Consider the following 24407-nt stretch of genomic DNA (forward strand, 5'->3'; position numbering starts at 1 on the left):
GAAAATTGATACCCATCTCAGTTTAGGATGATAAATGTAAGACCAAAGCCAATAATTGGTTAAGTTAGCTTAGTTTAGCTAAGACATCATCATCATCAATACTTTTCTAGTATTGCGCTCAGCATCGTTCATAAGCATTTAAACCTTTGAAACCCAAGCAGATTGTTTGATTTCATTTGTAATCATGGCAAAAAGGCAATAAGCAACTTGGCAAGAAGTGTCCCACCAATTGCAAGAAATTAGTAAAAAGTGACAAGAAAAATGACATGAAGAAGAGAGAGAAAATTATTAGAAAATTAAAAAAAGGAAAAAAACATCACTCAAAACAGTATTCATAATTATTATTTTTAATTATTACAAAATCTATTTTTAGTACTTCTTTAGGGGTCAGGTCATTTTTTTCTCTTTATTTTTCCCTATGTTTTTAGGCAATTTCTTGGCAATATTTTTGGTCATTTCTTCTAAAATTACTCATTGCTTTCTTATGTTCTTATTGGTAATTTTTCTCCGGTTTCAACAATGTTATATCTTGTTTGTTTTGTTTAAGGGAATTGCTGTTTTACAGGGAGTATGCTTATTGGGACTATTTCTTGGCTGCAAACAGTAATTTGTATCAGCAATGCCTGACAGCTGCTCTGCTGAGACAAGATACTGCACTCTTGCACATAAATGCCCCTTGAACTTGCAAATAGTGGTATTTATACAGCAGTTTTTGCACTGTTAATAAAAAGAGATATGGTGTGTCAGTCTTGAGGCTAAGCTTAGCATTTGCTGGCTATAGTGACCCAAAATGACAAACTTTTCTGTAAAATTCATAAGACATTTTAAACTGTGGAGAAACATTGTGACTTGTCATCACAGGAAATAATTAATGCTTTTAGTTACACTTGTGCTTTTCCTAACATGTCAAAATGTATCATCAACTTTCTAACAACCATCTTCCTCCTCCTCTCGTATAATAGTACCAAGACATAATTCAGCAAGACGTAGGCACACTCTCAGGTCCACCGTGCATGGACCCAGTCCCGTTCCAACGTCCTACAACGGTAAGATCCACCACCACATCTTACACTACAGCTTTCGACAACTGAAATGTTTTTATCAGCAATGTCTCAAGTCTTTACAGGTAACAATCAAAGGTCTTCTCTGCTTTACAATCTAGGCTCTGTTAATGAATTTTTCCCATTTCAAATTCTGTCATTTATTGCTTCATTTAAAGCAGGATTGACACACAAGATTCATATATTGTTTCCTGTTTTATCATTATGCCACTTTATAATTCATTTTTCAACATAAACTTTTAATCAATTCAAGTCAACAGCAGGTAAAGAACCTAACATTATTTTACTGTCGTTCCTATTGAAATAAAATCAAATGCAATCATTTACACCTTATCACAGGTGCAGTGCTGTCTCATACAAATAAAAAACACAAGCTGTAGTATGTAGTGCAATCAGGATTAAAACAACATACTTATAGAAAAAAAGGATTTCATATCTTATGCAAAGAAAGAGCGGAGCTTCATTTTTAACTCTAAATTAAAGAGGTTTAAGACTACAGGGTAAAAAAAACCACGATTTTGAGTTTGGAAATTATGTTCAGAAATAACTGATTTCTCTGCTTGTATATCACCCTTCATAAGCATGTGGTACACAGTTTGTGAATGTTTAGGGAAGATAGAAAAATGTTTTGTAAGCAAATACATTTGTGCACAAATTACATCAACAGTATGGTTCACAAACACCAACAAAAATATCGCTTGTTTAGTGAATTGATCTAAGGACAAATTCAAAGCAGAACTGAAGCAAACTCTGTGTAATAATCCAGCACTCAAACTTCTTAAAATGTGTAACACTGAAGTTACAAACCCATGTTGATGTTTGCTGTTTTCCCACTATGCGATGAGAGTAACTAAAGAAATCTTAAATAGTGGTGTGTCTAGAGTTGCATTTTGATTAATGGTGCAGCTATTATATAATTTTGTGTCTGTGTAAATTTAGTATGTTTTTATACTAATAGAAAGAAATACAGATCATATACACAGGGTTCCCACAAATATTAATGGGCAAAATTTTAAAATTAAATATGACTTTTCATGACCAATATCTTCTTTTTGCTTGCCCCACATGCCCAGCATTATTCAAACATCAGATTCAAACTCTATTCAGAAATAATTTACACAATCTGGAACACATGTAAGGAGAGACGAAATGTGGGGAGAAAATTAAGAATGGGATGTGATGGTTGACAAAACATCACGTCGACTCATTTTAGTTACATTACATCATCAACTACCAAGAATAGGCTTGCTGTTCTGCTAAATTATGTTTACATTCACATTAACAATTGCAATACGCACAAAAATATTTCACAACTTTTCCAAAACTTATTCCAAAAATAATTTTTACTTCTAAAGATTCTAAAGTTCCATGACTTTCCAGGTTTTCCAGGACTGTGGGAACCCTGTGTACAGTATATATACTTGGTGTAGGGACTGGGAATTGAATTGGGACACAGCCTAAATTAAACGCACCATATTTTGGCTTTGCTTTAACAGCCAAAAGCAGGGTGTTTGTGTGCATGTGTAAACACACAACAACAGTTTTAAAAGGGGTGATATACAACCATAACTTCAAAAGCTTGAAATCTGTTTTGGCCCTCATTTGAGCCCAAATAAGACACTGACCATGTTAACTGCAACACCTGCAGCCTGAGTTCGGCTGGGGACTTCTCATTCAACTTCTCTCTCCCTAAATTTCCTGTCATCTCTCTAAAAGTCCCTGTCAGACAAAAGGCAAAAAAGCCAGAAAAATACTCAACACTGACCTGAATTGACAAAGAGAAAATCAAAATGCACCATAATGACTCTAGGACTGAACTCACTGCTGATCACTGGTGGATATTCTACACACATTCAGCACATAAACCCTGACACATTCTCTCACGTTCACATTTCTCACGATTCAAAGTTCATATTGTGGGATTTGTTCAAGCGAGTGGTTTGGTCCAAATAAATCAGTGATTAAACTCTCCAGTTTATAACCAACACACACTCTAAAAATACACAGCTTTATCCACAAAAATATTACTTTACATACAGAAAATAAAGAAATTCACAATTCATTGCAAATATAGCAACATGATTAATTTCCTGACAAAATGCTCAGGTTTACGGCCACTGCAGCAGAGCACCGTGTATTCCTCTTTTCCTGCATGTGGGTCCATCCTAGTGTCTTCTAAACACGTAATGAGCACAAGTTTTGTTTTTGTTTTTTTTTTAGGCACAGAGGGATTCACCACTGTCAACTCTTCTCATCTTCGTCAGTGTTTTCAGTACATTCACTGTCCAGGTGCATGGAGCTCAGCTGCTCCTCAAAGTTCAAAAACTTGTGATTGTAGTCTTTCTCCAACATTTTCTTCCAAATTTTCACTAGAGGAAGGAATACAAAAAAAGTCGAGTTAAATCGATGGTGCATGTCCAGTACATGTGACTCAGGGTTCCTGCAGCTTAAGGCAAGTGAGATTTAAGACTTTTTAAGAGGTTTCTTTAATGCCACTTGGAATTAGGCTTAAGACCAATTTTCTCATAGCCAAAATTGAAGGATAATTTTGTTTTTACCCCAATTTTTATTTTTACATAAAACATGACTATTTTTGTCCCATGAAAACTTTAGATTATCTATGTCAAATGTTGAAATAACAAAACAAAACAACAGCCCTTTTCAGAGTGAAACACATGAAAGACAATGAAAATATTACATTATTATAAAAGTATCGATTTCGTTTCCCAACAGAAGTGGGAATTTGTAGCCGTTTTTTTCCTGGCGATTTTGTGTTTTTTACTCTTCATGTGACATTCCACTGCTTGGATAACCATCATGTTGAGTTTAAGAAGAGGAATTAATTAAATTATTTAACCAAAAAATTGACAAGCAACTATGTAACATCAGAAAAAAAATATTCATAAAATCCTACTTCCCATGACCTGCATTTTTAAGACTTTTGAAAGATTAATTGAAGTAAATTTAACACCAATTGAGATCTTACTTTAAGATTAATGAAAGACTTTTTAATATCCGCAGAACCCTTACGCAACTACAAACAACCAGAAATACCGATCATTCATTGTGTATTGAAGGCAACTGATTCCCAGTACCAAGCATGCTGGGATACTTGGGATGCGCACCATGCTAGCGACTCGTGGGGCAGGACGGACACGAATTAAGACGAATTGGTCGTGTATAGTGGGCATGCACCGTTCCAGCTTTCACTTGGCTTTAGCTCATCAGAACAATTCATATAAAGAGCAGCTTATTAGGTCATGACAGTAACTCACTGTACTCTGGTTCCTCTTGCTGTGTGGTGTCAGGAGACGGATCAGCGTCCTCAGCCAGGCTGCCGATCTGCAGCTCCTCCTCCGTGTTCCTCTCCTCCTCCGTGTTCCTCTCCTCCTCCGTGTTCCTCTCCTCCTCTGTCTCTGCCTGTCCTGTCTGCTCAAGACTTAACACCATCACCTCGTACGCTCTCCTGGCCTCAGACGACAACTCGATCATCTTATGATAGAAGTCCTGCAGATGAGAAAGACAAAGGTCCCCCCTTGTTTGAATTATTTTTTAGTGTTTTTCTTTTTATAAAAACATTTAAGATCATGTCAACATGAACAGTCTTGTTAGTGATTACTATTGTTTAACAAAATTCTCACCTGTGCACCGTCATAGTTGAAGATGCCCACCAGACTGACGGGCACCGCCTTGTTGACGCAGCGACCCAAAGCTTTCCTGGAGAGGGCAAACACGAACGGTACCCCCTGCTCACGACAAGTGTCGATGATGGTGTAAAGAGCCTCATCCAGGCCTCCTGTGAAAGGTGACAGCTTTCTATGAACGTCAGTATCACAGTTTTTACCTTGGGCCCATCTGTACTTGTTCCCAGGATTTAATTGGTAAATTGACATGATGCAAGGTCTTGCAAAAACTGTCACGGGCAGACTATGTACACATGTAGCTGGATAAATCTGAAGGTTTTTTTTTCTTTTTGTTTTGGCCTTTTGTCCAGACTGAGCTGCCATTTTCACACCAAAATGGAACTGTTCTAAATTTAACGTGGGTGGGAAAATGTGAAAACACTGGCTTTGTCTAAAACTAAGAGAGCAACTTTCTGTCACATTCAGCCCACACTGCGATTACTCATCACTGTGACCACTCATCACTCATCATGTGTCAGTGTTTCTTTGCCAAAAAAGGAGATGAAGAGATTCAGTTCTATGTTGGCACTTCTGTTTAGGTGGGGATCTTTGCAAAAAAAATAACCTGAAAATGAAAAAGGCCTTTTCTGTAGAGCTGAAACAATTCAGGGATTGACAGAAACTTAATCAGTACGTTCTTTTTTGATAATCATTTCAGTCATTTGTCAAACAAAAATACATTTACTATTTCAGGTGCGTCAAATGTTTTCTTTGTTATATATTACAAACGCTTGAAATGTTTGCTTTGGACTGTGGCTTAGACTAAACCAGCCATGTGAAGACGTCACCGTGGGGTGTACGAAATTATGAAGGACATTTTCTATCAATTATGTTTGACATTTTATCAACTTAATCGACTGATTGAGAAAATGATCAGAGTAATCCTCAGTAGCAGCCCTGATTTTCAAATTTAGTTGGCTTAAAATAGACACACCTCAGTCATCTGTTCTCATAAAAACATGAAAGATGAAACGTAAAAGCTGTTATTTTTTTAAGCAAAAACCAAAACAAAACAAAACCCAAAGTAACCTGTACAAAGGATAGCACAAAATTGTCTGCTATGGATTCATCTCTGTATGACAATATGATGACTGGACATCTGAACATCCTCATAAAACTACCTTAACCCTTAAACCAAAGTTTGTCCTAATTAAACTCGACTGTAACCACAGTAGACACCTTATTTCCACAGAGCGAGAGGACAAGACTGTTAATGAGAACCTGACTTTTCTTTTAAATTGGCACAAATTAGGAGAAAATGAAGACAACTCTAACTTTCCATAGAGGATCTCCCTGAAAACGTCCTTATATCACACACGCTGACGCTCTCACATGGACACAGCGTTACCTTTGGACTGGATGCGTTCACAGTTGGGTGAGATGACGACACATTTGACCTTCCTGAGTTTGAGGTGCTTCAGGACCTCTCTGAGCCCCATCACAATGCGTCTCTTCATGCGAGCCTTCATGGGGTCCTTCTGGTACAGGCGGTCCTGGAAACGAACCAGCTCCTTCAGCAGAGTCGTCACACACTCGTCCACGTCTTTGCTCAGCATCTGGCTGCAATAGCTGACATGTACAATGATACAAACATTTCTAATGAACAAAAACCGGAATTAAATTCTGTGAGATTAAATGTTTTCTTGTTTCTGGACAGAAAACCAGCAAAGATAACTAGTGACGGGTTGTATACAGTTTACAGTCTTACTCTCTGAACTTTCTGCTGTGGATTTTGGGTCGACTGGCTGGGCAGGGCACAGGAGAGGTGGTTTGTTGCTCTATGATCTTGTCTTTGTCGGCTTCTTCTTCAGCTTCTTTCAGCAGCTGAACTGTTTCACTTAACTCTGATAGATCATCAAGTTCCTCTGGAGGACTCCCAACCTCATCTGATGCTACAGACGTAGAAAATACAGATCAAATATTAACCATGATTAAAAATGTCTTTCTTACAGTAGGACTCAAATCGTTTGCTTGCTCTGACCTGTGACATTCGTGTCACTCTGCTCTACTTCTTGTGCTGCATCATTAGCAGGTTTGAGCTCATCTTCAGGCAGCAGCCCTCTCTCCTCCAGCAATCGTCTCTGTTTCCTCTCCTCTCTCTCTTTCAGAATGACCTGAAGATCAGACAGAAACAAACTAACAAACGCTGCTCTGCTGAAATACAGTTGTACAAAATGTGGTGCACCTGTGTTTGTTCCAGAGTGAGAAGGTGGCTTTACCTTCTTGAGAGGAGTGGGTTTCTTGGCTTTGGGCACTTCTCTCTGCTTGCCTTTCTTCACCAGAGGGCTGGTGGAGTCCAGCGGATTGTGTGCGATTTTATCCTGCTGCCAGGGCGGCTTCTTCTGGACTAATGCTTGCTTCTGGACGACAGGTAATCCTCCACCAACTGCAAAGAAATCGTTTAGACTTTTCCAGGGGTATATTTTCATACCCTGCACCAACAGATCTGTATCAATAACCACAGCACCAAGAACGCAGCAAAAATCTACTTTTACAGGGTTTAAATTTAAGCCTTTTTAAATGCCCGTCAGAATGAAATTTAATACTATTTACTGCATTACTGTATTAAATTTTTACTGAAAAAAGAAAAACATGAACCAAGATCAATAAAGGGCTCCAGAAAATTTTGCCCAAATGTTCAATACAACACAAAACATGACTTTTTTGGCCAAGTTAAAAGTTAGATGATTTGCTTCAAATTCTGAAACTTTACTGAGTTAAAAATGTGGAAAACAATTAACATCTTATGTTGTAAAAAAAACCCATTAATTTGGTTTGCCTTAAAAAGCTTGTTTATTTTTCATGTGATTGGATGTGGTAAATGTATATATTTGAGCTTGTGATGTTAAATTCTGTAAATTATCCAAAAAATCAAAATCACCAAGATTTTACACTGCAATGTTAGAAATAAAGGGATTCATAATATAGTTTTACCAATGTCTTAGCATTTTAAAGATTTCTAAAAGATTGATTAAGACATTTTGATACCAGTTAAGGTCTTATTTATAGATAAATGAATTTAATGCCTTTTAAGACTCTTTCAGGATCTGCGGGAACCCTGCCTTTATATAATCTTTATCAAAGAAAAAGAGACAAATGAGACAAAGCTGTTGTATCTGAGCCCGTCATGCAGACTTTAACCCACCTGAGAGAATGACTGGCTTGGCGTCCTGCTTAGCTTTTTGGGATTGCTTCTTCTCCAGAGCAGCCAGCATGTTTCCGATGTCCAGCTGAACGGGAACTTTGCTTTTCTTCCCAGACACTTTTTCAGCTTTCTAGAAATCATGACACCAAAACAATCTCTGCTGTTTTCTCCAGAATAATACCAAAACACAGTCTGTTTGACGATAAGAGAAAAATACAAACCTGTCCTTTCTTAGCTGTCTCTGTGAGCTGAGGTTTTGCTGCAGGGGATTTTTCCTTGGTTTGGTCGGCAGACTGATGCTGAACACCTTCTCTTTGGTTTTCCTAAAGAAATGAAACCCGTAGTTTTGCAAATTATATACCACGTTATTTTAATGACAATTTCCTGGCACCACATGTTGAAATATTAGTAGTATTAGTATTTTCCATCCATGGCATGTGCATTTTAGTAAATGTACTATATTATGTGAAAACATCTGGCAGGAGAAATACCATACTGGATGAATAGTAACGATATGTACCCCATTGCATAGTTTTGCTGCATAGCTGCTTGATACCAATCTGTCAGTCACAGTCAGAGCAGGAGTCAACCCCGGAAACTCCTCTTCATCCTGAGGAGACAAAATGGCAACAAAACACTTACAAAAAAAACATAAATTTAAAAATGCCCATGACTGAATTTGAACTAAATTGTTATTCACCTCAAATTTTGGAGGCTCCTGATACATTGCCGGCTCTTCTGACTCAGCCTCTGCATCCTCACCGACACCTTTAGCCTTCTTCTTCTTTTTCTTGCGTTTTTTCTTCCCTTGTGCTCCCTCTTCCTGCTGTGCATCCATTTCCTCCGTCTGAAGAGACGCAACATCGAAGGGACAGTCAACAAAGTTTAAATTCATGGCTGCACAGAAATCCTCAGGATGTGTGAAGGTATCAGATTGATATTTAATGCTTTCTCAAGACAATTTTTAACCAGATTTAAGAAAAAAATGTTTGGACAAATTATCTTTTTCTTATTCAAGCATCTCAAGTATAAAGGTCAGTAGTATGTTGTCCTGCGCAGAGATAGGTTTTATTTAAGAATATGGTTATCAAAATTAGTTGGGTTTATCTACATTTTGCTAACTGGTAAAGCAGTATTCAAGTAAAAAGACAGTATTGGGTTCACTGATAAGTTTAAAGATTTGTAGCATCAGAAATCTTTACGCAGAAAACCTGAACTCATTTTGACAAAAAGTAATTAAAAGATCGATAAATTCAATTAGATAAAATGTCTGTGGCAATTAAGACCCCATAAATTCAAATTTAAGATAATTTAATAACTCATAAGGACCTGCAGATAGCCTGAAAATGCATGTTATTACCTACAAACTAACCAAAAACAGGCATGAAAACATGACTGCTCGATACTTTCTGATACCTACTTTTTTGAGAGGATGACATATGTTTTTTTTTAAACATTTTTCAAGACCTGCCCTGAAAAAATGATGGTTTTATGCTGAGAAAACACACATGTCCTCTCACCTGCATGTCGTTGCTGCTGATTGTCTTCTCTTTAGGAGCAGGTTTCTTTGGAGGCTGAGAGGCAACATTAGCCCAGGAGGTCACCAAAGGCTGACCTATTCACAAAAATAAATAAACCAATACTCTAAAATTTTTATGACACCACCTTATAGTCATTTACAGGCTGATTTCAGGGACTTTTACTTACCTGGTGAAGCAGCAGAGGAATCTGACCTAGCGATAGTGGCAGATTGTTGGGGTTCAGGCTGTGTTGGGGATCCTCTTCTTACAGACTATAATAAAAAATGACAGAGAAATTTATGGGGAGAACTCTTCATCAGTGAAACATTCAGTACAAACTGCACAATATCTGATATTTCTGTGAGCTCACCTTCCAGGAGGATGTCTGACTCTGAGTTGGCCCCCAGCACTCTCTCTGAGCAACAGGAGGACCTGCTTTGTCTGCAGAGCCACCAGCTAACTCTGGGAAATCAGTCATCTTCACTTCAAATGGGATCAAGTCTGCCTGTGTCGGTTTTGACTTCCCTGCAGAGTTCGGGGCAGATCTGGCACCTCTAAAACCTGTGGCCCAATTACAAGCAAAAGCTGATGACTGAAAGTGAAGGATAAGAGGTAAACACTGATCAGATGTGTTCAGATAAATGATATCTACCTTTTTTCTGTGCATCCAGTGAGTTCTTGCCCATAAATCTATCTTGAGCGGGGGAGCCATGGTTTCCTCTTAATGTCTGTGAAGGAGAGGGAAAAAAACAAAAAAATATAATTATCATAAATACATTATGTTACAGAATTATTATACAATTAGGCACTTTCTTAGGATATTTCCTTGTTACTTTTTAACTTTATTGTTTTTGTTGTTTGTCTTTTACTCATTTTCAAGTAATTTGGGGTCATTTTGTCATTTGTTTCTCATTGTCTTCTTACCATGTTTTTGAAAGAAAACAAACCAATTTTGCTCACATTTTAAAGGGTTAACTATGTTTCTAGGGTTTCAAAATGAAACTAACCTTTGCCTGTGGGTCCCTTGTGGTCCTGTCTCTGTGCAGGAAATCACCGCTGGTGTCTCTGACACGCCGGCTGCTGCTGTAGCCGTGACTCCTTGACACATCTCCTCCTTTTCCTGCTGAAACTCCACTTGAATTTGGTGGATTCTGCTTTGGGCTCAGACCTGATGACCGACTCCTTCACAAAGTTCAGAAAATCACAGAAACAAGACTTTCAAGATAAGGTAAGATAATATAAAATATAACTTTATATATCCCTGAGAAAATGCAATGCAATATAATGCAATATAAACATGTGGGCAGGTAAAAGCATGCATAAAGGACTTACATAAAAGTATAAGAGCAACTAACAGTAATGTTCAAATATAAGAACTGGCTCACAATAAGGTTCAAAACATAAAAAGTGTTCCTACAACTAAAGCAATATTATATTTAAGACTTTTTTTAATGCCACTCAGGATGAAATTTAAGACCACTTCTTCAAAAACCAAAACTGGAAGAAACAAACAAAATAAAACAAAAAATAAGAAAACCAAACCAATATTTTTTACATAGAGTTACCCAAATGTTTACTGTAACATAAAACATTACATTTCCACCAAGTGAAACAGTTAGATCTGGTTTGAATTGGGAAACACCAACAGCATATATTGGTGAAATTTATTAGTGATTTTTGTGTTTTTCACTCTGTGTGTTGGATTCCACTGCTTTAAGTCCCACTTTGAAGAGTTTAAGAAGACGGATTCAGTAAATTCTTTAAAAAAAATCAAATTATTTGGAGATTTTACAATGCAGTGTCAGAAAAAAAGTTTTCCATTTCTTTGAGAAATGAGAGGTTTGAGAGGTTAATTTAAGACATTTTAATACCAATTAAGGCCTTCATTTTAGATTTATGAATGCTTTTTAAGACTTTTTTAGGGTCCGCGGTAAACCTGATAAAATATAAACCTAGCTTTCAGTAGATAGAAAGTGTAAAAATAATTTACAGTAAGGTGTAAATATAAAAACTGGATCACAGTAAGGTTCAAAGTATTAAAGGTAGCTAACAATAAGGTTCAAAATTACAACAAAAATACCTAACAGTAAGGTGCAACCAATATATCAAGTCAAGTCAATTTTATGTATAAAGCCCATTATCACAAAACACAGTTTGCCTCAGAGAGCTTTACAGCACATCCATCTGTCCTTAGACCCTCACATAATCTAAGGAAAAACTCCCCCAAAAACCCTGTAACGTGGGAAAAAATGGTAGAAACCTCAGGAAGAGCGACTGAGGAGAGATCTCTCTTCCTGGATCCAATATGCAATATATAGTGACCATATCAGTGTTAACAGTATAAATGATAATAATAATATGATGATAATTTTTCATTAGTGTCAGACGTGAGGTAGTTGATTTAAGAATGCAAGAGTTACATAATATGATTATGATTATGATTATATATATATGATTATATCCATGATATTTACTTTAGGTCAAGTGATTGATTACTTTGATTCAAGATAAAAATCAAGATATGTGATCATCCTCCTACCCTCTCAGACTCTGGTCTGACACATGAGGGTTTGGTAACATCCTCCTGTGTGTCTCAGCAGGCTCCTCTCTCCGTCTCTGCTGTTTGTGGTCATGAGACTGGACAGCAGATGACAGTTTGCTCTCCTGGGAAAAGTAAAAATTGTTTGTCATCATCAATCTGCTGTAAAAAATAACCTCTGAAGCCAAGTACTGACAGATTTAACAACCTACCTGATCCCTTTAGCCACGTTTTAAGCTCATACTTGACCCAAAAGTAACGTAGTCAGCTCAACTTTTTCTCCTCTAGTACAGTTAACTATGGAGCTTGTTAGCCGTTGGCTGAAATTAGCATCTAACGTTAACTTAAAAATAGCAAACGTTACACTTTTGGACGAACAGATATAGCTTTATGGTTAACAAAAATACATAAACACTTATTATTAGTGTGATCAAAACAGCTGTTAAATTATTATCTAAACATTCACAACAGTTAAAAGTTGGCAGCTACTTTCATTATCGTTCGTTAGCATTACTAGCTAGCCTGCTAGATAAAAAAAAAACAATCGTTATGTTAGTTTTCGTGAACTACCTTGTCCATCTTTAGGTTTTCCTATACGTAGTCACATGTCCTCATGTTCACTCGATCCTCCACGTGCTGTCAAACTTCCCGTTACAGCGATAATACATTTATCTTCATACAGCAACAGTGTGTTGGCTAACCAAGCTAAGCAACCTGTTCGATAGCATTAGCAGCTAGCTGTTAGCTGTTAGCTGAGCCTGAGTCAAACAGCTGATGTTTACTGTGTGCAGAGAGAGCTTACAGCGACATCTTTTGGCCTACCACAAAACATTAAAACACTTAAAAATTCCTTATTTTATGAGTAAGTAACTTAAAACGTGTGTTCATAAATATGGTAATTAAGTGTATAATAATAATAATAATAATAATAATAATAATAAACTTTATTTGTATAGCACCTTTCATTCAAGAAATGCAGCCCAACGTGCTTTACAACAAAGAAATTACATTCACCAAGTGCTTCAAATGAAAAGACATCGAAGAAATAAGGACATAACAGAACCTGCATGTAAAATAAGATAAGGAATATAACACTTAAGAGTGTCTTTTAGATAATGTGGGAAATTTGGTTGGAACAAATTAACTTGTAATTATCTGCTGTGGGTTTTGTAATCAACTTAAAAACTTGTGTTCATAATAATGATAATTAAGTATTTAATTATCATATTTATGATTACACAACATTTAGTTGATTCCTCATAAAAAATAAGTTTTTATAAATAATAAAAGGAATTTTAAAGTGTTAAATAGTATGATTTTGGAGATTTTTGAAGAAATCATGCCTTTCAAACTCACTTGTGGCTTTGAGGGCTCAGAAAGTATTTAAATAAATACAAAATATGATAATTTAAAGTTGAATGTTCCTCCACTAATTAAAATAAAAAAACAAAACTTCCTCCCATGTGCTTAAAAAAATGTTCCAAGTATCCCCTCTCATAAATCCTGAACAGTCCCTAAATTTGAACATTTGATGCACAATTTCAATGTATTATTGTTTGTATGATTGACTTTATGCGGCGGCCATGTCTTGTTGAGTGGATAGAATACCTTCAGTTATGTATTTTAGATTTTGTGCATCCTTGATGGATATTTCTAAATAAATCTAGCTTTAAGTTTTTAAAATTCTGTGTTACTAGTAAAAATTTTACATTCAGGTTTTTACTCAAAGTAAAAGGAGAAACATTATAACCAAATTACATTCAAAGTGTCAAGCAAAATATCCTCTGTGCAGAATATGCCCTTTCAGAGTATTGCATATTGATATTTTTGGCATATTCCATGAACGCTGTATTTTTATGTTGCAGCTGATTGAGGTGGAGCAATTTTTTAAACTTATTTTTATACTATTCAGTGAAATAATCCTTAAAAATGCACCGTATTTTATAGTTGGATCAAATTTTATGTGCTTAATCTTAATCTGCAAAAACCAACTTCAGCAGTCAGATACATGTTGTGGAATAATTGATTTGTGCTGACAGTATAAAGTAGCATCAAATGGAAATACAAAATGAAAGTACCTCAAAGTTGTATTTCAGTAGTTGTACATGGTTATTTTCCACCCCTGTGAAACAGGTTATTGAAAACATTTTGCACAATCTTTATGTAAGATGAAATAATTACTATCCAGAGACAGATGTTGACTTACTTGTTTATTGTTTTTTTAATAACAAGAAAATAGAATATCCCCTTTTTTAAGTCAGCTAAAATAAAATGCTTCTGTTTAAAATATAAAATCTGAGTGACTGAAAATACTGCATTATAAAATAATGACTGAGCATAAATGTTACTTGTAACCCATACATTTCACAGTATGTACAGGTCTACACGTGCACGTTAAAAAGCATTATATCCACTCATGTATTATAACATCCCTCAGTTTTGGCGTGTGCATCGTCCTCTTGCATTATTCTGTCTCACGTGTTGATCCTTGGCAAACAGTGCAGAAAGTACACATCTCATTATATTTGTTCGTGTCAAAGACAGACGTCAGTGCTTGTCTTCCCCGCAGATGTAAACATCATAACATTCATTTACGCTACAAAATTTCTCTGCAATCAGAGTCTCTGTCAAGTATTTGAGGCCCTACTCCTCCTTTATCCTCCTCGCTGTTCTCAGGAGAATCAGAGGGATAACGAAAGACGCTGATGTGAGGAGAAAACAGATCTGAGCTCCAGCTATCCAGTAAACTGTGAAGAAAACACAACCCTTTAAATGAGAACACTGCGAAGAGCATTTTTTTACATGAAAAATTATTTGTACACATTTTATAATATAAGTCACCATGCCCAGTTTACATGCTCGTGCATGTTCAGAACAGAATAAAATAGAATAAAAAATTGTAGACAAATTTCAGCAGTATTTAGACGCTTCACTGCTGTCTGTCTTCCTTACCAGAGGATGAAACAACTGGTCCCAGTGCTCTGGCCAGAGCGCCCAGACTACGCAGGATCCCCATCACTGTGCCCTTCTGATTGGCTGAGCCTGGGGTAACATTCACGGCAGATAATCAGCAACAGCGTGCACATTATAGAAAAAAACGAAATAGTTTCGATAAACATGAATTCATAAAGAGGCTCACCGTGGTCAGAAACAAGCGTCGACAGGCAAGGAACTACTACTGCAGCCGCTGTAACAAAAAATACATAAAATGTTACCACACGATACATTGCATTGAACACCAACAAATAAATGAATAATAATAATAACTTAAATTATAGAGCACCTTTAAAATCAGAGTTCACAAAGTGCTTTAACAAACAAAGCAAAGCAGAAATGGGATACATAGACAGCGATACGAAAACAGAAAGCCAAACAGTCCTGTTGAACTCAAGTGAGAAGAAACTTTGGCTGAGCTGAGATAAAATTAAAACCAGAGGACAAATAATACAAGATGCAGACGCATAATTTTAATATAAAATAATACAAAGAAATAGACCCAAAACAACAACAGAAACAATAAAAGCAATCAAACCAGAAATAAAATGACATAAAACTGTTAAAACATTAATTAAAAAGGTAAAATAAATAAAAATAAATACAAGAATTTAAAAAAAAGAAATAAAAAAAAAAACCAGAAAATGTTAATCCTTAAGATGTAGATGTTTTCATGCCATGCATTGTCTGTTGATATGCTCCTGCTGCACACAAACTGTAATCAGTATAATTTTAACTCTTTTTAATCAATATTTCCTATCTGGACCTATATGCATTAAGTCATTGTTTATCCATAATACTTTTAGTAATAATTCTGCACACTTCTGGGAACAATTTAGGGTGTCTTAACTTAACATACAATATAAAATGAACTCACCGAATGAGTATAACGCCAAGCCGACGTAAAGCATCGGTATATTCCACGAGAGCCCGATGACAATGAACGCTGGGATTAAAGTTATGATTGCCTAAAACAAAAAGAAACATAGTTCAGTAAGTAAGTAAGTGTTGAGTGGTGCATCGTGTCTTTTCAACAGTATAAAGAGTATTTTATTATGAAGCTATTAGTCACGTAAACTGAAGGTGCTCCTACCACTTGAACAGCCATGACGTGCTGCCCAGGTTTGATCCTGCGAGCGTAGCCGCCCTGGATCAACGCCATTATCACACCAATGAAGAAGAACATCTTTCCCTGCTGCATACTAGTGAGAGAAAAAAAATGCTTGTAAAAATCACATGGTTGCAGCTCATGTCCTGTACACAGTTTTTCTTTGAGTTCACACCTTGTGAAGTGGAATCGTTGGTGAGTCAGGAAACTCAGCGTGAACTCCAGACCAGAGAACAGGAAGAGGTAGCAGAAATAAACCAAACCCAACGCCTGAAGCTTCTGCATTCCTGTTAAGACATTTCCACCTTCGGTCTATCAGTGTGCCGAAGTTTATTGCTGCTTTATAAATAGGTCAAATGGGTGTAAGCTTCTGCCTCACAGAGGAATCCAGTATGTGCAGTACTCACTCTCCTTTGGAGGTGGATCTTTTGTCCTGGTAACAGCTGAAAAATGGAACAATGATAGCGGGTTCAGGAGATCCCTGGAGTCCCCAAAACCTGAAGATGAGGCCTAGGATAACACAAGAAACATTATCATGATATGTCAAATAGAGTAACAGTGCAATCAGAAAAAAGTTATCAGCCAGTAAGAAAAACCAATTAACTTTGCCACTTATGTTAGAACCATAACCATGATGGGTCTTATTTTACCGGTTAGTGGGAGAGATGTTTTAATCATTCATCACTGTTTGATTGATGACTTGATGTGACTTTTATTTTATATGAGCTTGCATGCTGGATTTTTGGATGTGTTTTACGAAGTTTCAAGGTTCATTTTTTCATCATTTCTGAAGTTTTCATTATTTGACACATTCAAGGAAGGGTGAGATGCAGGGTTGAAAACTGTTAGCACTTTCATTTATTGATTTAACAGTAAAGTAAGAAATGAAATTATCGTTATTTGAAAAAAAAACAACCCATAAAGGCTTTGCTTATATCAGTGCCAAATGCATTTTTTTCCTCAGTCAAAGCTCACAATAACAGCCTAGTAAAAGCCTATAGATAAATTAATTAAATTTCACGTTCGATTAAATTCCTAACGATCGATTAATAGATTGTCAGTTAATTTTTAACATCCATAGTCAACAGAGATTATTCGTCTGTTACACACACACATACTCACACTCACCATGTATAACCAGTTAAATGCCTGCACAGTACCTTTAATATTACATTGCTTGGAACTGAATTTATTATATGATGTAAATGTGCATTTTGCAAAAAAGAGTGACCCGATGTCCACGACCAGGGTCAGATTATACAACATTACCGATTAGCACTGTTTGAGAAAAAATCTTTGTGATATGTTTCATCCTAATTTATTGTGTAAAATATTAAAATATTAAGCTTTTTGTCTGCTGGGTCTCAAGAGCATAAACAAAAAATATATTAGAGGAGAATAAAATTAAATAGACTAGGACAATGCATACAGTTACTAATATGTGTACCTAGAGAGACTTTTTTTTAAATAAATAATTGTGTTTTATGTTTTAAAGCCCCTACACGCCTGTAATCCACCCACACAGGTATTTTCACATATGTTACCTGGTAAGACTTCTTCTGTGCCGTGTGTATAGACCACACTTGATTGACAGCTTCCTCACTCTTCTCTTAGCCTAATAGCACTTGTTAGTGCAGGACAAAGTACGCTGTTATTGTTCTGAGCTCAAAGAGTTTAGCGACCTCAGGTAATTCTCGGCATAGCTCCACCCAGCTTAAGCCCGACAGGAGGTCTATTTACTAATAATTACTTCCTGGAGTCTTGTGAGGAAGTTTCTGCTCTTGGCTAAGAAGCACACTGGCACATTACCCAACATTAACGTGTTGTTTTAAACACAGTGTTGAATGAAACAATATGTTAATTAGGGCGCTTTAGAGTTGCCTACAGGTGGATTGTGTTACTTAAGGACAGAGCCAGACAAGCTGCTTTGTTTCCACTCTTTATGCTAAGCTAACTGTCTGTTTCTTTACATTTACCACACAGACATGATGGTGGTATCATTTCACTTCATCTTACTCGCACGACATGCTGCACGAAAACATCTGCACCTTGAGTAGGGGTCCTGACACACCAAGCTGACGGCCAGCTGTCAGTCAACGTACGGTAAATATCCCTTTTGACACCTAGTTGTGTTTTCAAATGTGCTAACTAGCTGAGTAAAATCTTGTATTTGTCCTGTCGGTCTTTTGGTTTCTCTTTTTTAGTGAAAAATATAAACTCCCACCGCCTGCTGCTATGGAGTGGCGCAAAGCATATTTGCTAGATGGCTGTAGTCTTTGCGGTGGTTTGAGTGCAACTTTTGACCAAGACACGTGCCGAAAGGCGACACATCCGTCAGCGTTCGTCACCACAAGTTCTTTGATGTGGGTTTGGTCTCACTGGGTCTTTGAGCGGTTTGTGATTCAGTCGGCAGAGTGAATGTTTCCATAACCAACCTTGACATCCTTTGTGAGCGTCTCTGGCAGCATGACCCAAATGAAGAGCAGATCAGCGACACTGAAGGCCAAAGCGAGCAGAGCTGGAGTTTGGTAAAAGACATTTCCTGCTGTTCTGGAGCTGAGGGCAAAGTAGGCGCCCATCAGAGGGCCCACAGTGAAGCCCAAGGAGAAGGCGACGCCGATCATAGCCTGGCAGTGATAAAATTAAAGTGAGATTTCGTTATATTTGGGACATTTACCTGAAGGTCTTACAAAATGCATTCACTGGTTAACCCTTTGAAGCCTCAACATTTTTTAATATGGGAAGATGGCAATAAGCAACTTAAGAAATGAACCCAAAATTAACCAGAAATTTGTAAAAAATAAAAAAATAAAAATAATAATAATACAAAAAACTTTTTTTAAAGAATCAAGAAAAAGAAAGTAAAACAAGCAGACAAACAAGGAAATTACCTGAAAATAAAAGTGCTTGAAAATTATAATTTTCTGTAACATAATTTAGAATATGCCATTATGGTAATTATAAATAAAGTTACAATATTTTTTAATACAATAAGTTTCTTTCTCTAGACATTTTCCCTTCCTTTTTAAAAAAATTCGATATCTACTAATTTCTTGTTATTTATAATACATGTCTTACCAAGTTGCTAATTGCCTTTTTTAAACAATTATTAAGTAAGTATTTGAAAGAAATCAAATTAATTAAATACTTGTGAAAGGCATCTGAAAGCAGTACAAGAAAAGTGATGTTGATCCAGGTTTCTCAAGGTTAATCAGCAACATGTGCAACAAAGAAACGTGACGGTCTGAGCTTTGATAAAAAAATAAAATAAAAAATCTAGTCGAGCCCGATTTCACATATGAACCTCTAGCAAAAGATGAAGCATGGATCCAATCACATTATGGTGCTTTTAGATGCTATAGCTCAACAATACGTTCCCTGTCATGAATGTATTGCCCTCGACATGACATGAATTGTCAAAGAAAGTCTCTACCTACCATCCCTCGGTTCCGTGCTTTCGGGCAAGGCAAGTCCGCCACAATAGCAGTGCAGAGGCTGACGTTGCCCTTGCAAATGCCCCCAATTACTCGAAACAAAAGGAACGTGCTGAAGCTCCGGGAAACAGCCCAGACCGCATAGGAGGACATCAGCCCTAACTGGAACACAAGGCAGCCAATCAGACCAGAATGAATCAGTGCTGATGGTCAAAGCTGCATGGTTTGTTACACAAGTGGAGTACAAACTGTCCCAAGCGAATGACTCAATTGGCTCCCAATGTGAACGCATTCTGAGGTTTATATTGTAAAGTTATATGACGAAGAAGTGTGGCATTTTACTCACTGTAGTAAGAATGAGCAAGGGTCGTCTGCCATGGCGGTCTGACAGAGCGCCGGTGACAGGTGACGACAGGAACTGCAGCAGAGAAAACAGCGACCCGATCAGACCTAAAAGGCAAGTCAAGGAGCACAAAACTGAATGCAATTTCTTTGCATGTTTAAAATCTTAATCGTTCATAGTGTTATGAAATGTAGAGCTCCACATAAACTACACTGAATCTGAAATCAATCCAATTTACCTCCAAACAGGACGCTGTTGTATTTCTTTTCCATGGGGATCCCGACGACTTCCCTGAACCAGTCCACAACACTCTGCAGAGACTGATACACGCCATCCTGTCCAACGAGACGAAACACAGAAACATCAGACAGAGGAAATACAAGCACTAGTGAGAGAGGAGGACCACTCAGCGTGAGTCAGCACACACACACACACACACACACACACACAGTCACAGCTCATGACCGCAGAGTTAGTTATGGTCTTTATGGGACATATTCTTCACACAAAGCCTCCTTTGTACAACAGGGCATCAGAACCTGCACATCGTCTGACCAAAACATACCAATTAAAATCCTTTTTCTAACCACAGTAAAACTGGTTTCTGCAGTTAGAGACCATAAACACTGGTTCCACTGGCAAATTGTTGAGGTAACGGAGCTCAAGTCTGAAAGCAGTATTTTCCAAACCAGTCTGGTGATACAAACTGGTAAAAATATTGTGATGAGTGGTAAATATTTCTCTTAATTTTACAGGCAAACAAGTGTAACTTATATGTGGAAATAAGGCTATTTGAATCATCTTTCTTTTAAAGATGTATTTATAAACAAAACTAACCCCTGTTTGTGCATAATGGTCCAAAATCGAAGGCAGCAGAGGCAGAATCAGTGTAAATCCCAGCAGGTCCAACAGCAGAGTGATAAACACAATGTTGATGACCTTGGACGAGAAGGAGCCTCCATCCTCTGCAGATTTGTTTACGTCTGACATTCCTCCGACTGTATACGATGCCTCTTCTGTTCCTGTTGGTGAGTAAAAACACATAACAGTGTATATTAGAAGAAGACAGGTACAAGTAAACAATTTGAGAAGCACCACAGTTATAACAAACAGCTTAAAGGGACAGTTCACCCCAAAATCAAAAATACATATTTTTTCCTCTTACCTACTGTGCTATTCATTAATCTAGTTTGTTTTGGTGTGAGTTGTCGAGTGTTGGGGATATCGGCCGCAGAGATGTCTGCCTTCCCTCCAATACAGTGGAACAACATGGCACTTTTCATGTTCTGCTCAAAGCAATATAAGCTGTGGGTGTAATCCGGTGGAAAGAAAAAAGTTCCTACATGAAACTGCTGACAACAAAGTCTGTGGATTATCTTGAGTAACCGGGTCATGATTTCTGGAAAGAGACATTGCTGTTGAGTTTGTCAAAACTTTTGTTTGTTTTCTTGGCACTTTGAGTGCCATCTAGTTCCATTATATTAGAGAGAAGGCAGACATCTCTACGGCCGATATCACAAACACTCAGCAACTTACACCTAAACAAACTAGACTGATAAATAGCACTACAGGTGAGAGGAAAATATGTATTATTGATTTCAGACTGAACTGTCTCGTTAATTTTTCCTTGAGAGTTTCCTGTTAAGAAAAATGTTATTTGGAACCAGTTACAGAGAATTCAGACAGATATTAGAGTCTAGCTAGTATTTGTACATTTCCTCAAAAACCAATCCTAAATTCCAACTCGCCCTCCTTTAACTTATTATTGGAAATTATTCTCCGTGTTGAATTTCATGCTGGGTTGTAGACAGATTTTGACATGTGTGCAAGTTCATCGGCTTGCTACACACCGCAAATTATACTTCTAACTATTTGGAATCAACTGGAAGTGTCTCAACTATAACATGTCTCAATTTTCTCTGTAACTAGTACCACAATTTATAACTTTTCAAATGAAACTTCCTATATTTTACAGTGAGGCTACATGTTATTTACTCTCTAGAAAACTAGAGACCTGGATCTCCAATATAGCTCATTTTCTTTTGTCCAGTGATCCATGATATACGTGTGCAACCAACATACATGATGCACATAGATAAAGCACTTTATGTCATAATACAGTTTACATTGCTACTGTTAATGCACTTTTGTCCTCTTTATGAAATGATGTATTGTTTTTCTTCTTTCTTTCCATTATCTATTAGCTGCCAAAGGACTACAGATGTATATATGCAGTCCTGCTAATTCTGGCATATTTACATTTGTATTTTATACTGATGTTAATTAGTATGTTGTGTCCCTTTTAACTAAACATTAAACACACACACACAAAAAAAGTAAAACATTAATACAGAGAATTAATAATCAGTAGATTAAAAACACTAACAGCATGAGTAGTTAAATCCCATGTGTGTCAGAGCACAAAAAATGAAAGTTATTGATATTAGCACATGTTTTATGTAATCAAATAGGTTAGATGTTTACAAAGGTAGGCCAGTGAAGCTGCAATCAACTACGCTCTCCTTTAACAACGTCTTACACATAGTTTTTACAATAAGTCATCAGGAAAGACAGAAAAAAAACTGAAGGAGGAAGAAGGAAACAAAACTGTAAATGCTTGACCAGTCAATATGAAATCCTCAATTTATCGCTCTGACATGCAAACATGTTTGACTGTTATTAGACCAAAAACTGTCGCTATATTAAATAATAAATCACATTTATAAAAAGGGGCTGTATGGTATCGATCCAGTGAGACTGACCAGTATATCTATATCAGCATCACCTCCTCTTTTACACTGTATCTAACCAAGCGAACAGACCTTTTTTAACACCGTTTACAGACTCGCAGCATGAATCACAACCGATCACATAGAAAACTTACCCGTCTTACGCAGGTCTACCTCCTGTCTCACTCATCGGTCCATTATTATAAGTCCACACCAGGAAGCGGTGTCCTCTTACATTTGGATGACAGGAATGTGTCGTAACCATAGACCACGGTGCTGCCTTCAAATGCTTCCTCAAAGCTCGTATTTCCGCGGTCTTCACGTTGGCTCCACACTCTTTCTGGGTTTATTGCCCCCATTTGTGACCTCAGCTTTGAGTCAGTTTGACCGCAAAAAGCACTGCCTTTCCACACCAGGAATGAATGTTTTTCCCCCCTTTAAATGTATTTTGTGTTCCCATATCTGTAATCTGTACAGAACTGTTAATTATTTCCCCGTTGCGAACACGAACGCAACTCCAAATACTATGCAGCTGTGCTAAATTAACATTAGCTCGTTAGCCTGCGGAAATATTAAATACAAACACTGATGTCGCCACAAGAAGTCCTTTTAACGTTTCGGGTAGATGACAGATATCTGTAAAATCATAAAAAAAAATATATTTAAATATACAACCTAACAACAGAGAACAGGTAAAACTGATTTTTTAAAACCAAATGTTAGGAATGTGATCAAATCAAGGGTAACTTTTAGTTAACCCAATGTTACGAGCTCACATTCATTTAACGACCTTACCCTGAAATAGTAATTAAATAGCAAAAATATTAGTTTTATCAACATCATAATAGTGGGAATATTTTGAAAAAGCCAATTAAAAACCCTTTAACGTCCTACTCAACCGTTTGGGGAGTGACCAGAGACATGTAACTAGTTAGTTATTAAATCACAAAATAAATGTAATTCGCATCAGTTACAGTTACTGAGAAAAACATATATAATTAAATGAGTTATTTATCAAAATGTTGGTAATTATAAAAAGTATTTTCTTTTTTCTCCTTTTTATTGTTTCTTTTTCATCAATGTCTTTATAGAATTTGTAAATGAACTATAAATTAAGTTATAATAAATTAACTTATGATCATTCATTGTTGTGAAATGATACATTTTATCCATTTTATATATTTACATACACACACAGAGAATCTTTATAAAATAAAAAAAGTTCAATATTCACTGTTGATAATATATATTTAATGTCATTTCATTAAATATTGAATTGAAAAATTGAATTTATTGAATTTTTTTTAACCATTTCTGAGATGCATTCAAAGCACTGTAATGGTAAACATATAGAATACAAACATGGAAATAATACTAGTACAAGTAACAAATTGATATATGTTGGTATACTAACATATTACAAGCATTATAACAGTAAATTATGATAATTTTAATATTTTTCCAGTTTTACCATTACCATGAACAGTCACCTTAACTGTTTGTTAGAGGCTTGTGTTAAAAAAAACAAACTATGGGGTCTGTTAACAAACAAACAAACAAACAAACAAATGAAAAACACTGAGTTTCAGAGTTCAAGGTACCCCTTTTAAAATCCATGCCAGTCTTTTGCCAAAATTGTGCCTAAATCCGGAGGATTATTTAGCCCCCTCTCAGACAAGCTCTGCTGACATGGTTTGTACACATGTATGCCTTAGGTTGTCAAGTTTCAGAAGATACAAATACTTTTGGTATAGGTTTGTAATGAGCACGCCACAGCCTCTTAGAGACAGTAATGTCATTATTTTGTTGCCAGGTGGAGCCAGCGCTTGTGTTAACCCCTGGTGGCATCCG

General features: G+C 36.7%; 2 protein-coding genes and 1 long non-coding RNA gene across 5 annotated transcripts; 1 reads left to right on the forward strand and 2 right to left on the reverse strand.

Annotated features, from left to right (window-relative positions):
* Positions 1 to 331: 331 nt before the first annotated feature.
* secisbp2 (SECIS binding protein 2) lies at positions 332 to 12706 on the reverse strand. 2 transcript variants are annotated; one of them, XM_042488540.2, is made up of 18 exons: positions 12519 to 12705; positions 11949 to 12073; positions 10417 to 10591; positions 10062 to 10137; positions 9780 to 9970; positions 9597 to 9681; positions 9410 to 9504; positions 8590 to 8736; positions 8410 to 8499; positions 8111 to 8212; positions 7890 to 8019; positions 6964 to 7130; positions 6726 to 6858; positions 6453 to 6636; positions 6093 to 6313; positions 4703 to 4857; positions 4337 to 4568; positions 332 to 3430 (listed from the first exon to the last, which is right to left on the reverse strand). In XM_042488540.2, the coding sequence occupies exons 1-18, from the start codon at positions 12525 to 12527 to the stop codon at positions 3303 to 3305; spliced, it is 2445 nt and encodes an 814-aa protein (XP_042344474.2). In that variant the 5' UTR covers positions 12528 to 12705; the 3' UTR covers positions 332 to 3302. The 2 variants fall into 2 exon arrangements, with proteins under 2 accessions (XP_042344474.2, XP_087932634.1); XM_088076508.1 differs by lacking the exon at positions 332 to 3430 and having other exon boundaries at positions 4418 to 4596; positions 12519 to 12706.
* LOC148189715 (uncharacterized) lies at positions 9883 to 18479 on the forward strand. The gene is made up of 4 exons (XR_015776388.1): positions 9883 to 10021; positions 10456 to 10637; positions 18034 to 18153; positions 18255 to 18479. It is a non-coding gene; the product is annotated as an uncharacterized LOC148189715 (long non-coding RNA).
* slc75a1 (solute carrier family 75 member 1) lies at positions 14146 to 22838 on the reverse strand. Of its 2 annotated transcripts, none has more exons than XM_042488157.2 (13): positions 22712 to 22838; positions 20665 to 20849; positions 20066 to 20162; positions 19831 to 19934; positions 19488 to 19646; positions 18486 to 18677; positions 16458 to 16560; positions 16226 to 16337; positions 16036 to 16144; positions 15820 to 15910; positions 15088 to 15135; positions 14901 to 14990; positions 14146 to 14695 (listed from the first exon to the last, which is right to left on the reverse strand). In XM_042488157.2, exons 2-13 carry the CDS (start codon positions 20815 to 20817, stop codon positions 14592 to 14594), a joined length of 1362 nt encoding a protein of 453 aa, XP_042344091.1. In that variant the 5' UTR covers positions 20818 to 20849; positions 22712 to 22838; the 3' UTR covers positions 14146 to 14591. The 2 variants fall into 2 exon arrangements, with proteins under 2 accessions (XP_042344091.1, XP_087932637.1); XM_088076511.1 differs by having other exon boundaries at positions 16226 to 16355.
* Between the last annotated feature and the right edge of the window lie 1569 nt (positions 22839 to 24407).

This window comes from Plectropomus leopardus, chromosome 4 (assembly GCF_026936395.1).
Source record: "Plectropomus leopardus strain MGB_pleo_1.0 chromosome 4, ASM2693639v1, whole genome shotgun sequence".
NCBI classification, from domain to species: domain Eukaryota; kingdom Metazoa; phylum Chordata; class Actinopteri; order Perciformes; family Serranidae; genus Plectropomus; species Plectropomus leopardus.

Bases quoted from the DNA above. Each gene is read 5' to 3' on its own strand.
- slc75a1 (XM_088076511.1), bottom strand. From the start codon at position 20,817: ATGTCAGACGTAAACAAATCTGCAGAGGATGGAGGCTCCTTCTCGTCC. The intron at 18,678-19,487 runs GTAGGTAGAGAC...TATCACTGCCAG, and splicing joins AAGCACGGAACCGAGGGATG to GCTATGATCGGCGTCGCCTT. The intron at 14,696-14,900 runs GTAAGGAAGACA...TTTTCTTCACAG, and splicing joins ACCAGTTGTTTCATCCTCTG to TTTACTGGATAGCTGGAGCT.
- secisbp2 (XM_042488540.2), bottom strand. The intron at 8,213-8,409 runs GTACATATCGTT...TCATTTCTTTAG, and splicing joins CAGCAAAACTATGCAATGGG to GAAAACCAAAGAGAAGGTGT. The intron at 7,131-7,889 runs GTGGGTTAAAGT...ATTTCTTTGCAG, and splicing joins CAAGCCAGTCATTCTCTCAG to TTGGTGGAGGATTACCTGTC.